Source organism: Culex quinquefasciatus, chromosome 3 (assembly GCF_015732765.1).
Source record: "Culex quinquefasciatus strain JHB chromosome 3, VPISU_Cqui_1.0_pri_paternal, whole genome shotgun sequence".
NCBI classification, from domain to species: Eukaryota; Metazoa; Arthropoda; class Insecta; order Diptera; family Culicidae; genus Culex; species Culex quinquefasciatus.
The window spans coordinates 68,709,751-68,732,102 of record NC_051863.1 but is presented as its reverse complement, the minus strand read 5'-3'; the positions used below and the strand labels follow the sequence as shown (position 1 = coordinate 68,732,102).

Below are 22,352 nucleotides of genomic sequence, written 5' to 3'. Positions count from 1 at the left end.
TTTATTGCATCGAAAATTCACTAAATTTCAAATTATTTTTGATAAAACTCAAACATGCTCGAATGATTCTAAATGCAAAGGAATGCACATTTAATTAATTTCAGCACTTAAATTTCATTTTTTTAGTTTTGAAGTTTTTTGAAAATATATTTTTGCTCCTGAGTTCAAATCCCGTAGGAATTGCAATGTAAGTTTGAGAGTCAGTTCATAAAATGGTCATTATGACTTGCTAATTAATAAAGAAAACTTATTTTTATGCAACTATTGCAGGATTCTACCTAAGTCAAACTTGAACGTTTTTTAAATATTTCCAAAAATGTTTGATGAAAGTTTTGACGATATTTTCTAGTTTCACTCATATTGAAACGTGTGAAATTGTTTTAATTATAAAATTTTTTGAACTAATTATTTGTATCCTAGGGTGGGGATCAAAATATTGATAAAACATCAAAAATAAAAAAGATTAGCATATAAAAGTTAAAATAAAACCTTAATTTTAAAAAAGGATAAAATCACTTTACAAGTAGTCAACGGGCCATTTATCATGATCATTCAAAATGGGTCCGCGGGCCACAAAATATCACCTCGCGGGCCACGTGTGGCCCGCGGGCCATACTTTGGTCACCCCTAATATAGCCCATGAAAAAATGCGACATGTGCATTTTTTTTACAGAAAAGTGGTTCTATCCGATTTTTTTTTACAGACTGATTTTTTATGTATCTATCATGCATGGTGTTAGTTTAGTATGTTGTGAAGTTATTCTCATAACAGTTTTTTGCAGTTCGCCAAAATTGGCTACAATAATTGATGTATTTTTGATACAAAATTTACCTTAATTTCATCTCTTCAATTTCAAAAACGGAACAGTTAAAAATATCCAAACCTATGCCAAAGGCATCGTTAGAAGTCCCTCTTAAATACGCCCAATCGAAATATATATTAAAATATATATAATTTTGATAGAATTAGTAATTTTAAAGAAAAATGCCATTACCATCTTCAGTGATTCGGTCTAAATAAATTAATTGCTTAAAACCTATATCAATAGCTCTAAAGGGTCTATACTGTTAAAAGTCATATCAGGGCATCTGTTAGAGTCAATTACCATCATTTGTTGCATTATTTTTTTCCCTTGAATCATTCCAGGCTCCTAAAACTCTTAAAAATTAAAGCATTTTCAGAATCGGGATATTTTCAAAAAGTTCACTGTTTTAGTATAACTGGGTAATAAAATGCGAAAAAATTCGGTCCAAATAATTGTTACACGTCTCAAAAACAGTAACCTTGAAGGCTGTTTACTTTTTAATCTGTGGGACCATCCATAAACCACGTGGACACTTTTTTAGGAATCTGTTACTAGTTCAAATATTTATGGATAAACTTAAACATGCTAAAATGATTCTAAAAAAATATTTTTTTGCCTCTTGATTTTTCTGGCCGAAAAAAAACATTTAAAAATATTTGTGCTCACACCAATTTTTTTACTGAAATTCAGTAAAGTTTTACTGAATTTTCATCTAATTTAGATTTTACTTTTTTACTTATTTTCATCTAATTTAGATTTTACTGAATTCTCAGTTAACTGATATTTGTCACTTTGACAGATGATTTACTGAAATTTCAGTAAAATGGTTGTCAAAACAACTGAAATTTCAGCAAAAGAAACGTCAAATTATTTTGCTGAAAATTCAGTAATTTTCTTGTGGCAGTAATCATCTATAAATTTATTAAAATATTCTTGTTTCTATATTCTAACGTCTCTTTCCGATCTTAAAATTTGTTAAAAAGATTAATTGCGTTTCTTAAAACAATTTACATTACTCAACCCTATGTTGTCCGAGGGGTTTAGTCTTGACTATCACTCTATGACTCTCTGCCGCTCAACGGGCCAGCTGATTTTCTTTCTTTGTAAGACGCCTGGGACCAATCAAGTTGGGTGAAAAATACGAAGCAAAAAAACGTGAGCATTCTACAAAAGAAAACGAAAGCAACTTCGAACGATGCTTCGGCTGCATTGGGAGAGTAGCATTTCCTGCTTGATTAATTCGTGGAAATCATCTGTGGTGGCAAATAATTGTCCGTTCACTGAGTTTATACTGATTATCTCTAATCCAAATCTAATCAGTTTTATTTTATTACCAGCGATTGACAATTGTTGAGATAATTGTAGTTTGGAAGCAATCAGTAGTCTTGATTAAGGCCAAATTTGAAGAATTTCGATTCAGATAAAGTAAATGAATGTACTAAAATCAAGCTGATCCAACTGCAAGGACAACTTTCCAATATTCAAAACAAATCGTCGCCGTCGTGCTAACTTATCGTACGTGCATTTTGGGTCAAATTGAGTAAAGAACGCCATTTTGTGCAGCTCACAATGCTTCACCTTTTGACCTTCACAGATCCCCAAAATTCGATTTCAATCCTGAGATATTCAACGAATTCCGAAAAAACTCCGTGCATTTTTGTCACTTTACATATGACAGTAGTTTCAATCTTGTCGTGCTATCTTGTTACTCCCTGAAAATTGATGTACGTGCGACAATTGGCCAAAGGGATTTAAGGTCAGAACGCGTTTGCACGGAGAAAAAAGAGTTCTCAAAATCGTGAACAAGCGTTCGTGAAATTGGGAACCACGAACGAAGTGTTCAAATTTCATGGTACGTTTTTCAAAATCGTACCATGGAATTTGAACACTTTGTTCGTGGTTCTGAATTTCATGAACGCTTGTTCACGATTTTGGGAACTCTTTTTTCTCCGTGTGACGCACGTACAAATAGACTACCGTAAACATTTGTAATTATAACTCAGGACTCCAGCAACCAACTTCGACCAAACTTCGGGATAATGCACATAATGGTCAACCAAACAAAACGTGTTTGTTATTGTTTACATTGCGTGCTTTCGTTTTTGTTTATTCAAGGTCAAACATTAAAACGCGTTTTTCTCGGAACGTCGAAATGCCGGATGCACGACGACGTCGAAATGTAGACCTGTGATTCCTCACAGAGTACAATTTTCTCTCACCTAATTGCGAAAATTATTGGGCGGCATTCTTTGCAACCATCTTCCCCAAATTTGTTATGCAAGGTAAGGCATCACTTTTGCTTTTCAAAGTCATGGGTGGACGGACAGTCTAGACACAGAGCACGTGAGAAATTAAAATAAAAACTTTACCTCATTTGAGTGCAGTCGAAAGTTTCTTTCTTCGCGGTTCTAGACTTCTAGGACCAGCGCGCTCCCTCCTTCATTCGGAACAACAACACGTTGTTGACGCATAGAAGAACATTCGAAAGGGGGTTTCAAGAGGGGGTGGGTGTAATGGAATCTATTTTTTGCAATATACCGAAACGGCAAACAACCGACGACGACGACGACGAAGCTCCACCAGGGCAAAAATCAATGGCCTCGGCTGTTTTTCACTCTTTTTTGCAGAGCAACGTCGTGTATAGCCGTGATCGTGCTATCTTGTCACAAATCTGCTATTGACGCTTCGAGAAAAAAAAAATGCGTTAAGCCTGTACAAAATGTATGGAGTGTGGCAAAATGGCACCTTTTTTTATTTTTGTTTTATATCTTTGGTTTGAAATCAAATTTTGTAAATTTGTAAAAGTCAAAAGTTAAGCCCAAAAAGCACCTGCGGCAACCTAGCACGATCACGACAATATGCAAATCGGAACATATGCCGTTTTGAGTGCCACAGAAAGAAAGAGAACAGTGCAATAAACGCGGCGTACACCTTGTTTCTGTGTATGAAGAAGGGCTTTGCGTGTTTACGAAATTGTTTTCCAAAGGCACGGATTGCCGTTTTTGAAGTCGGCTCGGGGCCTCCCTTGGCCGGAAGTTGAATACAACTTGCCCAGACAGGACCGGCTTCCGTGCGGCTATAAATTTCCCTTTCACTTTCCGGACGGAGGAAAAGGTTCTTTCGATCAGGCTTGTGTTCTTAAATGTGAAAATGCAGTTTGTTATGAGAACCTGTGCAAACTGAGTGACAAAAATGCGCGAATCTGCGTGAAAATCGCATTTTATTATGCCTATAATTTCCAGTGACATGAGGTGTGCCGTGTGGGGCCACACTTTGGTAAGCTCTTAATCACCAGTATTTTATGGCTTAATCCATTATCACTTCCTCTGTTTACCTCCGTTTGCTTTTGTGTAGCTCTCACCTTTTACATCATATTGGAAGCAGCTTTATGTTTCCGGAATATTGATATGAACTCGAGAACTGTATTGGAACATTTTGAATAATTTTTTGATCTCCTTATTTTATATAACATCAGAACTTATGACTTTTTTTTAAACTAGTTATTCATTGTAAAGCGTAAACAATCTTTAGAAAAAAAATCCAAAAATCTGAGATCCGGCATCAAATAAATGTATCCAGGTTTTTAAGCGAAGATGGCTTTCGAATGTTGAACGTCCCAAATGTCAAAATCGCGCAGTAGCACCAACATTAGAAAAAAAATGTGGTTGTCATGTCATTGCACACTTTTACCGTAATGTTGGTACCACTGCGTGATTTTGACATTTCGGGCGTTCACCATTCGATCGCCATTTTCGCTTAAAAAGCTGGATAGCATTTGTCTTTATAACTTTTTATAGGGTGGTCATATCTTCAATCTTTTGGACTCGTTGGAAAGGTTTTTTAAACACCTTAAAAAAATAAAGTGACTTATTGGACCCCAAGACGTATCGAACGAGACCAATACAGGAAGACAAAGAAAATTATGGATTATAATTTTATGTAGATTTGCTTCTAAGTCGTTGAAGATTGGTTCAATGGTTACTAAGGTTTAGCCTCTGATAAAAAAAAAAAAACAGAAAAAATGTGCTCAATGTCAACAAAACAGCAGTCTGTTAAATAAACAATTAAGAAATTTTGTAATCATTCCGATAAACATTTTTCCAAATTAAAAAAAAATCCTTTTTAGAGCGAAACTTTTTTTAAGTGAAATCTTGAGTAGGGGAAATCTACCCTTTCCAATCAAGCACCTATCTTCGTCATATGGAGAGTTTGATGCTCGATTAAAGCTCCAAAAATACTATTTGGGCTATAAACTTACCAGCAACAACACCGCCTCGAGTAAGCACTCAAATGTATGCCACTTACTGGCCAAAAAGATCACATTTAATGCACTTTTGATCATAATTTGTATTTTGCGAGACCACTTCTCATCATTTTGTTGGCACACACAGTGACACACTCAAGAATCCCTCAAACGCTTAATGAATATCGCCAAAATTAACTTTTCACTTTCGCTTACTTTTTCACGGCGCTTAAGATATGAAATTGCTTCCAACTACCGGCAACATGTTCTTTTGATCATTAGTAAGGCACTCACTTGAAGAATAATCCCGAAAAATGTAATAAATTAGCAAGCGCCATCAAAAAAAACAAACGCGCCAAGTCGTTTGACGTTTCAATTTTCACTTTGCATTCCAATCGAAGGCTGAAGAAAACCGAGCGAGAGACGAAGGCAAAAAAGAACAAAGGCGGCCGTCAACACCACCAGCAGCACAGCCAGCGATGCCAGGAAACTTTCCCTAGAAATGCCACTTTTCGTGAGTGTTCGTTTGAACTGTCAGCGCAAATGGCAACACTCGACAGAGTGTTGGAAGAAAAAAGAACTAAGCCGATATTAGGAAAATGAGCGTGGCCCAATGCATTCGCCTCGATTAGAATACCCTTGGGATTTTTTTTTGTTAAATGCTTGGTAAAGAAATAGAATAACTTTTAGTGAAAGTGAAAATAAACAGAAATGTTCACAAAAACTTGCTCTACTCGTTGGTGTACTTGGTTTTAGTAAAATTATTAGGATTAAAATGGGTAGATTTCCCCTAATACCTGCAACTTGGTCCAAGACAACGAAGCGCTCAGAAAATTCGTTCCCAAAATACCTATTTTTAAATATTCACAGATTCACAAAAAAGTGTCCACGTGGTTTATGGATGGTCCCTTTTTTGAATTCTTGAATATGAAGAAAAATCATAAGGCGATTGCCACATCTGACTTTTTGATCCGATTCGAGAATAGAGTAGGGGAGAGTGGGAAGACTTGATCCCCGGGGACACTTGATACCAAGCCTGCATCTCGTCAGCATGTGGGTAAAACAATTAGCTTAGTTCTAGAAAGTGCGTTTAGGGAGACTTGATCCCTACATTTTTACAGTCACTGGAATCAGCCTCAAGATTAAATAATTGGGCTGGGTTTTCGTACATAGTTTCCTTTAGTATAGTTGTACATAACTTACTGCAGTTTGAACCATTTTTCAAAAGTTTTGTAAACAAAAATTACCAGCTTTTGTAAACACGCCCAATTTTTGTCTAAAAAAGAAAATTTTAAGTTTTTAAATATTTTGCTTGCTGAACTTGTTATATTTTGAACACAAACGTACATGTTTAATGTGAAATTGCTGTAACTTACAGAAAATAAAGTTTGGATGAATAAGAAACATTTTGCTTAAGATTTCTTCAAAATGTTGAAAGAGGGATCAAATTACCCCCAACATTTTAAAAATGCCGGATTAAAATATTTGTTTTAAACGCTTGGCATGATTCGAAGAGTTATTCTGATGAAATACCCTTATCAGCCAAACATAGTTGAATGTAGAAGTTTTGTGAGAAATTGACAGAGTTATGTGCGATACAAAAAAAGGGGATCAAGTCTCCCCACTCTCCCCTACAGTAATTCCACTTATGACTTTTATTTAGAAACATGCAAATTTCGATCTTTCGAGCAAGTAGGAGCAAAATTTGCTATACACAGTCTAAAAGTACATTGATTTTCATGACAGAAATTGCGTGCGAGACTTTGGTCACACCCGTTCAAATTAGTTCCTGAAGGATTAAAATTCGAAAAATTCTTGAAAATAGTTAATGCTTACTTTCACTTGTATAGCAAAAAAGGGGGGAAAGGTCAATCAAAATTTCAAGAACAGTAAAATTATCAACTTTTAAGGTGAAGCCGTTGATCATTTTTGAAGAAAATTGATCATCACTCTAAAATTCTCTGTATTGAATTCAATTTAACGAGTTTCTTCACCAAAATGAATCAGCATGTGCCGGTTGTTGCCTTCTTGAAACCACTGAAAGAATTTTTGGTCTAAATCAAATGTGTTTCAAAATTTATATAATTTTGTGGTACAATCATTGACGTCCTAGTTGGCAATCATTGATAAATCAGCATGTGTAGGGCACTATTATAAACAACTTGTTTAAGGAATTTTGTCAAAATATTGAAAGCGACGCAAAAATGATATCTTTGAACGAAAAATCATAACAATGATGGAAGTCTTCACGTTAAATACCTTTCGAATGCAGCCAGAAGAACCGAATTCGGTTTAAAACTGGCTGAGCTATGCAAGTTTTAAGAAAAAATAATATTTGCGAATTTTGAAGTATCAGCTACAAGAAATAACAAAAATGTTTGCACTCTCAAAGCCGCCAAAAATAAGCCGACTCGGTCCTAACCAGGTCCCAGTATGTACCGAAAAGGGCCTAATAAAAATAATTTTAAGAAAAAAAAAACCGCCAAAAATTCAAATTCCATCCAATCTTGCTCAAAATTTGGGAAAGTGTTTTTGAAGGTATGAAAAAAATAGAAAAATACTAACACTTCTGAAATTCAACCTTCATTTTTTTTTATTTCTGTCACACCTGGATCCACTGTGCTACGTAACAGAGTTTTGGAGTTCCTTCCAGCTGTGTATTGCATCATAATCCATTAAGATGTTTTGATGAAAATATAATAAAAAATAACCCAATGAGTAATTGAGTTTAAAAATCTAGCAACCCGATGAAATGTTTATACCTACTTACAAATTTAGCGAATTCTATATTTTTACTTTTTTAAGAGAAAACAAACATCTTCAAAGATTTAGCAACCAATTTTTGCATCTCCAAACACCCTTACTTCCACGCTCAAACTCACCCGAATCTTTGGCGCGTTGAATCACCGAGTCCAGGTCGCGGATGTACTTTTTGTTGGTCAAATTGGCGCCGACGTCGACCACGATCAGGTTCTCGTAGCAGTGCTTCATTTCATCGTTCAAATCCGAAGACATCATCTTGCACTGTTCTTCTCCTCTGTGTGCGCTCCCAAAAAGCTTCAATCTGCTCGATCTACCCTTTCGCTAGTAGCTTGTACTAGTGGCCCCTCGCCGCGTAATGACCGGCGCGCTAAAATATTGGCCAAATTGCGCGTCTCACACACACACACCGATGCAAGCTGTTTACTTCGCGAATATTCAACTCTTCTTCAATGCCCGCGTCCGGAACTTCGTTATTTTTTCGATATTTTTGCTTTCTTTCGGTTCACAGTCGTCAGTGTGTGCTTATACTTATACACGCGTAGTGCGGCTGGAGATTGTAGCGGAGGACGTCGTCGCGAAGTTCTGAACTGCAACGTGCACGTGCGTAATCCGTGGATTCGTAAATTTCGAAGGTGGTGTCTGTTCTTTTCGGCCGTTCAAGGGCACACCTGCAAGTGGATCTGCGCGGAGGCGGGTCGCACGACCACCTGAAGCTCGAAGCCGTAATAGCTGGGTTACGGCGGCCGACTCGCGGGGATTAGCTGCTGGACCACATCGGGTAATTGCTAATTAAACCTTGCGATTTTCTAGCCAATTCAAGACCAAGAAGGTCTGCGATGACGGAGCGATTGTGTGTGAGTGTACCAATACCAGTGCAGGTATCGATGCGCGGTGGTAGAACTTGAGCAGTGGTGAATCCGATCCAAGGAAAGAAGCTGCAGATCTACAGCACAGAAGAACTTCTCGCAGATGTTGCACAAAATTCGAATTTGGATCGGTGCCAAGTGCTGGATTCGATCGTGGCAGGTCCAGCAAGATCGGGAAGCGCTGTAGAGAACCGTCCTGGAAGAAATCGCTTATCTACGGGCTCGATCTAGCACACAGATATCGGAGACGGGACTCCCGAATTCCAGTGTAACACTCGCACTCGCGTCGACCAGAGTGGCCACTCGTAACGTCCGCGAACCGAGACTCGGATGGTGTGTTCTCTAATATGATTTATTAGTACACTCGGCACAGAAAACTAGACGAGGACTACTAACAACACTACACAGCTATAAACCTACTAGTCAACGGGAGGGTCGTCGCGCGGTCGGGTGTCGTCTCGGAGTGTCTGTGAGTCGTGTGTGAGTGTCAGTCTTCAAGCGGGTGGCGTGGTGTGGTCTGGTGTGTCGAAATTCAACTGACGGACTGCCGTCCCAAGTGGAAGTGAGCTTGGCTCTAGGCCCCTCCGACGACGACGATCGGGACAACTACTCACACACAGCAGCGGCTCGTGTAAGCATAACTTAGAGAGAAAAAGAGCTCAGCGTGAGAGAATCCGAGCAGGCCTTGTTGCAAACGTGTGCAATATTTACCTGAATCTCACTCTCAAAAGTGGAAAGAGGAACGTCAAAAAGTGTGTGGTTGTTCTCTGTTTTGGTGTCTACCCCACCGACTAGACCGGGTAGACATCAGCAACATCGACTATGTATGAGTGTAAGCATAAAATATGCTTGACCGCGCGAAGCGCCTACAGTTATGTGACCGCACGTGTGAGAGGTGGTCTCAAAATGGTCGTTGACGTTGGCGCGCTCTGAAATATGTGCTAGATATGATAGTAGCTATAGCGTATCAACTAGAACAACATCTAGCTAGTAGATGATGGTTATGGGGTCACGCGCGTAGTAAAAGTGAACGACTTGGAGCCATACTAGAATGTTCTTTTCTGCGATCGAAGAAAAGGGGTGTGGCGCGATTTGAAGTGACAGGAATGGTATGAATGAAAAATCTTTAATAGGGTGAGGAACAGTCTAATTTTGGATAGTGCACTTCAATCCATACTCGATAAAACATACTATGCCATATTCCTTATCATGGTGTCGATTTCTGGAAAAGTCAGGGAAAACCTGGAATTGTCAGGGAATTTTATTTGACCTGGAAAAGTCAGGGAAAGTCAGGGAATTTTAAGCTGGGTCAGGGAATTTCGATGATCTCAAAAATATTAGTTCAAAATTTCATTTCTTTTTGAAAATTCGCCCTTGATGATGTATTTGAATGTCTTCCAGGCCAAACTTTGTAACATTGATAATATTTATTTTTTTATATTGATCAGTCCGGAAGGAACGCAGAACTCCATATAAAAAATGCTTAAGAAAAGGGTCACGATGAAAAAAGCGTTGCTTGTTTGCAATATGTTTAGGTTTAAAAATCAAATCATTTGGATTTGATTTGAATTTCCGTTCAACTGAATATAACAAATTATACTAGCGCACAGGGTGGGACAATATGAGGCAGTTCTGCCCACCATTGAAAAAACGGCTAATATCCACTTTAGGCAAAAACGAGATATTAGCACCAGGGGGTAGAGGATGTTCCAACGCTTCTTCTGGAACTTGAATTTCACTGAAATAGTGTTTAGACTTGGCTGCCGATGCGAAAAACCAAACGGCTAATATGCCACTCTTATGGGAAATTGCCTTGACAGAGATTTTGTGACAAACACTAAAACGCGTTTTTCTCGGAATACTTGATTTGGCATAATAGCCGAATTTTCAATTATGGGCAGAGTTGCCGCACCATCCTCAGAGATTTGTTCAAAAATTGGTCGTTTGCTTAGCATATAGGCACCATAGAAAAAATCATACATTTTGTCAGAAAAATTGAATGATTTAAAAAAACCAAAGGTGAAAAATTCGAACATTTGAAAATTTAAAAAATCTAAAACTTTAAAGCATCAAGATTTTAAATTTTTAAAATTTTGAAATTCTGATATTTTAGAATTGTTGATTTCTTAATTTTTTAAATTCTTATTCTAAAAAAAATGTAAGGCTAGAAAATTTTCCAAAATTTCACTTTAGTATTCGTTATCTAAATTTTTATTTTTCTCAAAATTAAACTGAACTATGATTTAAAAATGATCAGAAGCAGTCTAATTTTGTGTAATCTAAAATGTAAGCAAAATAGTGATGGTGAAATGAAATTAAAAATTAAAGAATTAAATTCAAGAATTAAAGAAATAAAACAAAAATTTATGGAAAAAACAGGGTTTTTACGGACTACACTCAACTCATTTTTAAACATACTTACTCTGAATATTTAATTTCTTTAAAGTTTTGAGCAATGTTTTTTATCCTTATTTGTTGTTCTTTTATACTGGATACATTCAATTTTAATCTTGTGAATCTTAATCATATTAGAAAACTTTTTATGAAGATACAGACATTTGGATGTAACAAAAAATATTATTGGATATGTTCCAGTGGCTGTACTGTGCTTCTATCCCAAATATGAGCTTGATTGGACGTAACAGAAGCTCCGCCTATGAATTTTAAATTCTTAAATTCCTAAATTCTTAAATTCTTATATTCTTAAATTCTTAAATTCTTAAATTCTTAAATTCTTAAATTCTTAAATTCTTAAATTCTTAAATTCTTAAATTCTTAAATTCTTAAATTCTTAAATTCTTAAATTCTTAAATTCTTAAATTCTTAAATTCTTAAATTCTTAAATTCTTAAATTCTTAAATTCTTAAATTCTTAAATTCTTAAATTCTTAAATTCTTAAATTCTTAAATTCTTAAATTCTTAAATTCTTAAATTCTTAAATTCTTAAATTCTTAAATTCTTAAATTCTTAAATTCTTAAATTCTTAAATTCTTAAATTCTTAAATTCTTAAATTCTTAAATTCTTAAATTCCTAAATTCTTAAATTCTTAAATTCTTAAATTCTTAAATTCTTAAATTCTTAAATTCTTAAATTCTTAAATTCTTAAATTCTTAAATTCTTAAATTCTTAAGTTCTTAAATTCTTAAATTCTTAAATTCTTAAATTCTTAAATTCTTAAATTCTTAAATTCTTAAATTCTTAAATTCTTAAATTCTTAAATTCTTAAATTCTTAAATTCTTAAATTCTTAAATTCTTAAATTCTTAAATTCTTAAATTCTTAAATTCTTAAATTCTTAAATTCTTAAATTCTTAAATTCTTAAATTCTTAAATTCTTAAATTCTTAAATTCTTAAATTCTTAAATTCTTAAATTCTTAAATTCTAAAATTTTTAAATTCTTAAATTCTAAAATTAATAAATTCTTAAATTCTTAAAATTTCAAAATTAAATTAAAATTTAAGATTTTAAAAATTTCATAATTCAATCTTAAATTTTTTAAATCCTCAATTCTTAAATTCTAAAATTCCTAGGTTCTTGAATGCTGCTGCTTTTTGTTACCATCTTATATTGCAGAAAACCTGATAAAATTTGAAGTGTTTTTGGAGTTTTTTTGGCTAGAGAAATTTTGAGAAGAAGTTGTAGGAAAATTTGCTTCGATTTTTCAAAGTGACGCTTTGGTAAGATCATCGAGTATGAACTGTATCTTAAATTTAAAACCTCAAGGTCGAAAATTTATTACATTTTTTAAATTTTATTATTTTTTTTATTAAGATTTCATTGAGTTTTTAGATCTAAATTTCTAAATGTTGAAATTTTTTATTTTTTTTTGCCAGATTGTTTGTTTTGGCTTTTTCCTCTAGTTTACCTAATCGTAGCAAAAATACATTTTCAGCGTTTCAAGATTCTGCGTTCTGAGATTTAAAAATTGTATGTTTGTCGCAAAATTATTTTTCTTAAAATGACGCGGATTTCTCCGTAACAATTCTGAATAAAAAAATTTGAGAGTTCAAGAATTTATAAAATATGGTCTCTTCGAAAAAGTTGTTTCCAGCATCCGAGATTGCATAGGGATTGTGCAACTACATTTCACATATTTTCCCCAAACAACATTCAAGGGGTTACAAGGAGGAGTTCCCGTGGTCAGATCGAGCTTAAATTTGGAATCTATTCCAAAACACCCAAATATCTAAGTTTGATAAACAATGACTTTTTGAAAAGCTCGAGCAGGTTGTATTTTCTTTATAAAATGTATTGATCGTGTTAATGATCGTCTGTAGGCTCTGGTCAAGGTAGAAACCATTTTTTTAAATTTTATAGCAAAAAAATTTTTTTTGTAAAATTATTTAAGAAAACCTTTAAATGCAATCATTGTTGAAAAAGACCTGGATCTTTTTTAAAACCGTTAACATGTACTTGAAAAATTTACATTTAATTGTATATTTTTCTTAGTTTTTCAGTTTTGTTTTAATCTTTCTTAAGGTCTTTGTCTCCAAAACCTTTAGTTTTTTTTTATAAAAACACAATCAAAAATGGCATCGGCCTAATTCGTTTGAAAATTCCGCAAAAGGCAACAATTTTAAAATTAAACATGACTTCTTACTTTAATTCGAATTTTAATTTTTTTTTTTTTTTGAAAACTTTTAACATTAAATATTTTTTAGGAAATGAAGTGAAACTAACTAATCGCAATTTGAAATTTGCAACAATTGTAATTATTAATTATTTCTAGAATTTTTTAAGGTCCTGTAAGCTATTGTGTTTCATATGTTTATAGGATCCATTAAAAAAAAAAACTCTAGATTTTTTGGTAAAGGGCAAAATTTAAAATGGCATAACCAGATATAAAACATAGGACAATTTTATGGTTGCTCATTTTGGATGTTCGATTAGAAAAAAATGATTGACAAAATAAAAAAAAGTGTTTAAGTTTTTGCAGAATGCATCGTTAAATAAATAAAATAAAAAAGTCATTGATTTTTTTTCAATATCTTAAATTTGCAATATTCAAAAAGGAAAATGCATGAAACCATAAAAACGCTTCAATTAATATGTTAGTAAAAAATAGAAAATAAAAAAAAGGTGGTCTGGAGAGGTTAGGGAAAAGTCAGGGAATTTTATTTTAGGATTTGGATCGACACCATGCTTATGTAAGCCGACCAAGCGACCCGACCCGACTAGCGCATTAAAATTTAAATTTTAAATAAAAATTTCGGCCCAAAATCAATAGGTACTTTTTTTAAAAACGAGACATTTGTAGGGGAAATATACCCCTTCTAATCAAACACCTATCTTCGTCATAAGGAGAGTTTGATGATCGATTAAAGCTCCAAAAATACTTTTCAGGCTTTAAACTTACCAGCAACAGCACCGCCTCGAGTAAGCACGCAAATTTATGCCACTTACTGGCCAAAAAGATCAAATTGAATGCACTTTTGATCATAATTTCTATTTTGCGAGACCATTTCTCATCATTTTGGTGGCACACACATCCACACGCAAGATCAGAGGTTAACTGCTTAACGAAAGTCGCCATCAATATCTTTTCACTTGCGCTGACGATTTCAAAGCGCTTAAGATATCAAATTGCTTCCAACTTCCGGCAACATGCTCTTTTGCACAATAGTTAGTCACTCACTTGAAAAATAATCCAGAAACATGTAAATAATTAGCAAGCACCAACATAAAAACAAACGCCCTAAGTCTTTTGACGTTTCAATTTTGAATACCGATTCTAATCGAAGGCTGAAGAAAACCGAGCGAGAAGCGAAGGCAAATAAAGTTCAAACCCTGAACCCTGAACCCTGAGAGTGACATTTCGCCTCTCCATATAGGCTCTCTAGGTGGCCACCAACACCACCAACATGCTGGTGCAGCGCCTGTTGGAGTGAGCAAGTGCTGCCAGGAAACTTTCGCTATAAATGCTACTTTTCGTGAGTGTTCGCTTAAAATTTCATCAATTTTGGCAGCACTAAGCAGACCCAAAAGAGCGCTGGAAGTAAAAAAGAACTAAGCTGAAAATAGAAAAATGGGCGTGGCCCAATGCACTCGACAGATAAGAATGCATTTTTGAAATATATTTTTTTAAATGCTTGTAAAAGGAATAGCATAACTTTTAATAAAAGTGAAAATAAACAGAAATGTTCACAAAAAGTTGCTCTACTCGTTGGTGTACTTGGTTTTAGTGAATTTCATGGAACAATCCAGATTATCCAGCATAATTTAAACACAACCGCTTATTTAGGCTTAAAATGGGCATATTTCCCCTTCTTACTTTTCCTGTCCGGCTTGTGTAATGAAACGGCTTTTTTATCATATATAATAATAGCGCTAAAATATTATTTTTTTTACTTTAGAGGATAATAAATTGGAAATGGTATTTTAGTGAAAAACATTGATTTTTTGCCGATTTTGTCATTTTCGTGTTTTTGCGCGCGGCGCGTCGAAAAACACGGATTTTAATTTCAAAAAATCATATCTCAGAATCCTGTTAATGAACTCCTCCTATTTTTTAGTATGTTATGTAAAAATGTCCGGGGAATCTGATAAAAATATTTCCAGACATGGGCTCTTTGGTCCAGACACCGTTAAAACGGCATTTTAAAGTTTCATTCGACCTTTTCATATGTTAGGCTACATTTTTGAAACTTTTTACTATTTTTCTTTGAAAGGCCAACTTATCACCTTTCATTTGCGTATAAGACAATTGAAATCGGTTAAAATGGCAAGGAGTTATGATTTTTTGAAAAAAGTGGTTTTTGCGAAAATCGACGAAAATGGCCATTTTTCAGACCACCCTAAGACGGCGTAGGTCACCCTAATGGCCAAACAAAAAAATACGTGTCTAATTATTTCGGCCAGGGAACCCCCAGAAAAATTTTGAGCCCGATCCGAGCACTTTTGTTTTTTTTTCGATGCTGTTTTCGTGGGGATAAACATAAAGTAAATAATACCGTAAACTGGGGTCAATCGGGACACATGGGGCGAATTGGGACAGCAGTTTTAACCATGTTGGAGCACAATATTTTGATTTTTCTGGTTGGTTTCGGTTAGAGCAGACTCAGGCCAACAAAATGTGTACATCCATTTCCAAATTTATAAGCTTTAAGTCCTCTAAAAACTGCTGTCCCTATTCAGACTGTAGTCCCGATTCACCCCAGATTACGGTACTAAACAAATTTGGTGGACAACAGTCTAGAGATTCTTCCGGATCGAATATAGCATCCAAAAAGGATAATATTTGACTGAGATACACTGCCGTTTTACGCATAACAGTTTTTTACGAATTCTAAAGTTTTTTCGAACACAGGCCGACTGGGTGAGAGGCAATCACGCTTATCCCGTACAGTACGAGTTCCGGTAAAACTTAGGGGCAGGGGGGGCAGAATGGCCCATGGGGGCAGAATGGGCCACCCTTGGTTTTGGGCTTTAGAATGGATTTAAACCAACTGTAAGGCAAGGGTCTTAAAAAGGACGTCAAATAACATCACCACACTGAAAACCACGTTTGAATTCATAGTATTTTTCGAATTATGAGCAAAAATGTAAATTTATTGACAAAACCACGCAAATGTTGTTTGTTTCGAGTTTCTTAAATAGGCTTTCTCGAAAGTTAGATTGTTTGAAAAAGTTTGTTCAATATTTATAATGTTACCAGGAGCTGTTACGAAGGTAAACAAACAACAACGGAACCTCAAATCAATTTAGAGGCTTGGTGGTGAAAGTGTCAAATTAAAATCTACTTGGGGGCAGAATGGACCACCCTTTTCCTGCCTTATAAAAACAAACAAAAGTTTTGAAATTTTGGTTATATGGATTATGTCGCTCCTAATAGGTTCACAAATCACGTTTAATGCAACATTTGTTGATTTTTTAGTTGTTTTGATGCTTATTTGTAAAAATAGTGTCTTATTTCAACATATTAAACCTATTTTCAAAAATGTTTGTTGTGGTAAGTGACTATTTTCATAAAAGTGGTCTAATTCATGGAAACTATGTTAGAAAGGTCCCTTTAATCATTTACTATCTCACTTTAAAAACTTCATCATCCCGGTACGAGAATCGAACTCACGACCTCTGGATTGGAAACCCAGCACGCCGCTAGGCGAAACCCATCCCCTACCGGTCAGTATTCCCAGCGAGTAGAATTACTCTTTGAAGGGATCTGACTTTGCCGAGCCACACAGGAATCGAACCCATCACCTTCCGCTTACAAGGCGAAACCCGTAACCTCACGGCCACGGAAGCTCGGCCAAAAACTTTAACGTTTTATTAGACAAAATGGCTTGTTTTCTAAGGTGGCCCATTCTGCCCCGCAGGGTGGCCCATTCTGCCCCGCACCCAGGAAAAGCAGCCTAATTTTTTTTTTTTAAGTGGCTCAAAAATAGTTTTCAGCTAAAAATTTTCATCAGCCAAGTATACAACATTGAAGGGAACATCCCAAAGCATAAGCCTACTACGCTGAATTCATAAATGTGTATGTTTTTCTATGGTTTTTGGCGCATTTTACTTAGGCGGGCCATTCTGTCCACTGGTCGTGGCCGGCGCTGTGATTGGCTAGCATGATAGGGACATTTGAAAGTTGCGATGTGGTGATGATTGGTTCCTACTCTTCATCTGTGGTCCACGGAGCAATTCTTGGAGGTCCTGGTCAATAACAGAGTAGCAACTACGGGTAGACACCAATGCTATGCTATGCTAGTACTCCCATTCACCCCGGGATTCGAACTGACGACCTTTGGACTGTGAATCCAATTGCCAACCAGCGACTCTACCGAGGTAGGTTGTTTTCCCAGGCAGACGACTCCTCTACACCAAGGTTAGGCCAGGACAAACATTCACTTCCCCGTCTGAACGAAGGCGTGATCAGTCAAATCTCGTCTCGAAAAATGCTTCCGGGACCGACTGGGATCGAACCCAGTCCAACTGGGGTGAGAGGTAACCACGCTTACCAATATACACCGTTGGACCTGGCTGGAAGTCCTACAAACCCTTTTCTCATATGAAAATACTGGACTCTGCTCTTTTTGTTTTTCTTTTTTTCTTTTTGAATACTTTTATTCAATCTTGTTTGTTTTTATTTCTGGTTTTTCCTTCCAGTCCCCAAAGAGCACCTCCTCGAGCTAGAATCTCTCTTTGGCCGCGCCCTGCTCAACCGCACCCTCGAGCTGGTCTACGGAAAGCGGCCCATCAAGCTATACCGCACACCGGACGGCGTCGGCCAGCTGTACGAAGTGCCGAGCTCCGAATTTGCCGTCGTGTACAAGATCTTCCCCGGTATCAACTACTGCACCTGTAAGTCGTACCGCTTCTGGGTGCTTCAGCAACGTCACCAAGCACTGTGCAAGCACCTTTTGGCGACCCGGCTGGCCCCACTCGTGGACCGCGTCAGCACGGAGGGCATCACCCTGCAGGCGTACCTGGAGGTGAAGGCTGCGCTCATCAGGGAACGATTAAAGCCTAGTGAGAGTCGGGTGGACGCTGGGGAGGGAACTTCGCGCCAGAAGTCGTAAATGCTCAACACGAAGCTGCTGTTTGAAAAGGGAATTGTTCTCAACCGGAAAATGCTGACCCAGTCGCAGTTTTCACAGATTCAGTTCCAGGCCGTGCTGAACCACTACGGAACGTTCTACAGCATCATGAAGGCGATACACTTTGTGGACGTTAGTTTGGTTGTTGAGTTGAGTTCATCAGCTGACTAACCTTGAATTTCTTTTCAGAACGTGACCGTCCAACTCACCAGCGACGGCGTCAAAATCATCGCTGAGGAAGCCAAGAGCGTCCAAGCGACGGCGTACATCATGAAGAATTGCTTCTCTGAGTACAAGCTCATTCTGCCCAGGTCCACCAACGATGACGACGAGGACGACCCGTGCACCTCGTTCGGTCTCAACCTCAAAGTCTTCACCGACTGCCTGAGCATGTTCCTCGGCGGCGATTACGACTCCAGCCTCAAGCTACTTCATAAAGGAGAAGGAGCCCCGCTAATCGTGGTCCTGGAGCAACACGGCGAGGACGACCTCGTCACGGAGTGCTCCGTCAAGACGATGGAACCGCTAGAAGTGCTCGACTTTGACTTTGAAGACGCCCACGTGTTCAGCCGGGTCAACATCAAAGCCCCGGACTTTTTCGCCCTGCTAAGTGACCTGGATCGCTTCTGCGAGGAGATCGAAATCAACCTTTCGCCCAACAACTTCCGACTGATCACGCTCGGAGAGTTGCACAACGAGTCCAACTTTGAAATCACCAACAGCAGCGACATGTTGATTTCGTTCAACTGCACTGCGACCAGCACCAATCGGTACAAGGCTGCCCACTTCCGGCTCGTCATGAAGACGTTGGCGCTTGGGTCGAAGATTGCGCTGCGAACCAACAAGGACGGACTGCTTGGGATGCAGGTGCTCATCGAAACGGGGGACAATGCGCAGATGTTTGTCGAGTACTTTATAATGCCGCTTTGTGAAGGGGATGAAACGATGGCGGAAGAGGATACGGTGATTTGAGGGAGGGGACATTATTTGGTGTTCATTTGAGAATGAACGTAACATTGTGAATTTGAATAAAATAAATTTCTACCTCGTTTAGGAAAGCTGTTTTACTTTACTTCTCAGACAATCCCCGGATCATGAGATGTCTCCAGATGCGTTGCCACCTAACTCGGTTCTGGCCTGCTACTCTCCACTGGGTTCAACCACCTTGCACGTTGCGCCCCCTTCCGCCGCTTTCTGACCGGCTCTGATTTAAACACCAACGTGTTCCGTGTCCAGCCCACCGGATTCGGCCAGCTTTAGCGATCTTCCGAATACTTGGCATTCCGTAGAGTTGCGCCAACGCGTGGTTTTTCCTTCTCCTCCATACATTGTTATCGATTCAATTTTGTATTGGCATTTGTATGGGAAACACTTTTTTTGATTTTGATATTTAAAAAAAAATATCACGTTGTATTTGGTTACTCTTTTTGGTTACTCTGGAAAGTGCTCTAAAACTTTCCCAAAGAGAGTATTCCAGTCACGAAATATTCTAGCAGAGCCTAATGGTGCTAATTTGCTCCTTTGCTCCTAAAAAAAAGATACAGCGTGCTCAAAACTGGTCTAAAACGCGATTGTACAGCAAAAATCACATTTCAAAAAAGTTTTTAGGACGCTGTATTTTTTTTAGGAGCCACACGCTTTATCTTCTTTCAGGGGTAAGCATCATGCTCTCTTCGGGAAAGTTTTAGAGCACCTTCCAGAGCATCCGATGTATCCGGTTTTAGTATTACAGCATGAAATGTGGATTTTATAAATAAAAGTCAAAAAAAAATCCCATGCAAACAAGTGTCCTGATTTTCGGTTCAATAGAGATATCCACGCGCGAGAAAGTGTTAGTTTGAAACAAAATTTACACGCAGACATAGGCAGTGTTGCGATTTTGAGCGCTCATCCGCTCATGAGCGAGCATTTTTCGCTCATTCGTGAGGAGGAGCGCGACGCGAGCTAGCTCACGATTGCTCGTGCTCGTGTTTGCTCATTTATTTTATGAGCGAAAATGCTCATTGCTCACGCTCGCGCTCATTTTTGCTCATTGAGCAAAATGAGCGGTATTTTTTTACCTGTAGATTAAAGATCTGGCAACCCTGTCTCGAGGTATGGCCACTTAAGTGATATTTATGTACTTTTTGAAAGCCGGATCTCACTTAAATGTATGTAAACTATGTCCGGATCCACCATCCGACCTATCGTTGGTTAGGTTATCAAAAGACCTTTCCAACGAGTCCAAAACATTGAAGATCTGGCAACCCTGTCTCGAGATATGACCACTTATGTGACATTTATGAACTTTTTTGAAGCCGGATCTCACTTAAATGTATGTAAACTATGTCCGGATCCACCATCCGACCTATCGTTGGTTAGGTTATCAAAAGACCTTTCCAACGAGTCCAAAACATTGAAGATCTGGCAACCCTGTCTCGAGGTATGGCCACTTAAGTGATATTTATGTACTTTTTGGAAGCCGGATCTCACTTAAATGTATGTAAACCATGTCCGGATCCACCATCCGACCCATTGTTGGTTAGGTTATCAAAAGACTTTTCCAACGAGTCCAAAACATTGAAGATCTGGCAACCCTGTCTCGAGGTATGGCCACTTAAGTGATATTTATTTACTTTTTGGAAGCCGGATCTCACTTAAATGTATGTAAATGAAGTCCGGATCCATCATCCGACCCATCGTTGGTTAGGTTATCAAAAGACCTTTCCAACAAGTTTAAAACATTGATGATCTGGCAACCCTGTCGCGAGGTATGGCCACTTAAGTGATATTTATGTACTTTTTTATTCTGGATCTTAAAAATAGATGAAATTTTTGTACAATTCCATCATATCAGCAAAAACGAAACTATTGGCACTACGCCCCCCGGGGCATGGCCTTCCTCTAACGTGGGATTTCTGCTCCAGCGCCTCTGACGAGACAGGAGAAACCGGGACCGACGTTTTTACTTCACCATCCGATAGAAGCTCAGTGGATAAGGCGGGAATCGAACCCGCGTCTCATAGCATCATCGGGATCGGCATCATATCAGCAATTGTTGGTAATAAGTGAGGAAGGCTCCAACCACATAGGTGGATTAAGTTAGTTTTTTTTGTTTTGAAACTTGTTTTGGAGTCAGAGTTAAGGGGTTAAGGTGTTACATTAAGATCTGTACACATTTAAAAAAAAACCATAGAATTATTACATCTTGGAAGTACGTATTTTATGTTAGAAAAATGCGTAATTTTACTTCTGAAAATGTGTAATTTTGCCTCTTTTCTGGTGTAATGCAACTTTTTCAGTCTAAATCGAGGTAAAATTATGACATTCAAGCGGTAATATTCAACCTTACAAAATTACAACTTCCAAATGTACACTTTTTTACTGTGTAGAAATAATTCGATTAATACAAAAAAAGTTGATAATAGAGTGACACGTGAAAGTGAACTATTTAATAAAGCTGAAAAGTATCTTTTAAGGAATACAAATATGTTTTCTTGATAATACGTTTAGTCATGTTTTAATTCTTGGGCACCTCATCTTGTTTAGTAAATTATTTGTAAATAATTTTGCATAATAAATGGCAAATCTGTGTCTTAGATTATGTTCACATCAATTATCTTATTTATATGTTGGAGTCGATCCAAATAAATAAATGAGAAATGAGCGTGCTCACAAGTAAAAACAAGTTTTCATATAAAAATAATCAATTACCATCCTATTTACAGCTTATTTAAGACCTAAAAGTTCCGTTCCTTGACAGTTTACTCTAAATTTGAAAGTGAAATAAGCTAAAAAGAGTGTCTGGGATTCTTAGCAAATTAAGACACTTTACTCGCGTGTCAGCCATTTTTCATTTATCGGGAAATTAATCAAAACTAGTTTTCTAAATTATCAAACTCTGAAAAATATATAGGCTGACAACATTAAAGTTTCATAAATTTACCATTACCACATTGATCACACAAAAAACTGGGGTAGAAAAGTATCCCCCGCAATCCACCGCGATCAATTTTCGACGCCAACGAATAATTTGATGAATTTACCGCGGTTAACCAAAATTAATTTACCAATGCAACTTTGATGAGTTCATATCCCTTTTTCGCGATGAAATTACCTTCAAAAGTGGCAATCCAATTGGCCTGTGCCAGATTCATAAACCATACT

At 37.2% G+C, this 22,352-nt stretch overlaps 3 protein-coding genes across 3 annotated transcripts in view; 2 read left to right on the top strand and 1 right to left on the bottom strand.

The window, feature by feature from the left end:
- LOC6050401 (3'-5' ssDNA/RNA exonuclease TatD) overlaps positions 1 to 9,227 on the bottom strand; it is a 44,230-nt gene extending 35,003 nt beyond the window's left edge. Inside the window, exon 1 of the mRNA XM_038258873.1 lies at positions 7,932 to 9,227. Coding sequence (XP_038114801.1) covers positions 7,932 to 8,067 — 136 coding nt within the window. The 5' untranslated portion in view covers positions 8,068 to 9,227. The remainder of the gene's footprint in view (positions 1 to 7,931) is intronic.
- LOC6050414 (ribonuclease P protein subunit rpr2) overlaps positions 1 to 18,220 on the top strand; it is a 71,396-nt gene extending 53,176 nt beyond the window's left edge. The window contains exon 2 of the mRNA XM_038258874.1: positions 17,776 to 18,220. Coding sequence (XP_038114802.1) covers positions 17,776 to 18,188 — 413 coding nt within the window. The 3' untranslated portion in view covers positions 18,189 to 18,220. The remainder of the gene's footprint in view (positions 1 to 17,775) is intronic.
- Positions 18,164 to 19,259, top strand: LOC6050406 (cell cycle checkpoint protein RAD1). Its single transcript, XM_001866986.2, has 2 exons — positions 18,164 to 18,338; positions 18,396 to 19,259. The coding sequence occupies exons 1-2, from the start codon at positions 18,189 to 18,191 to the stop codon at positions 19,176 to 19,178; spliced, it is 933 nt and encodes a 310-aa protein (XP_001867021.2). The 5' UTR covers positions 18,164 to 18,188; the 3' UTR covers positions 19,179 to 19,259.
- The last annotated feature ends 3,093 nt before the right edge of the window (positions 19,260 to 22,352 follow it).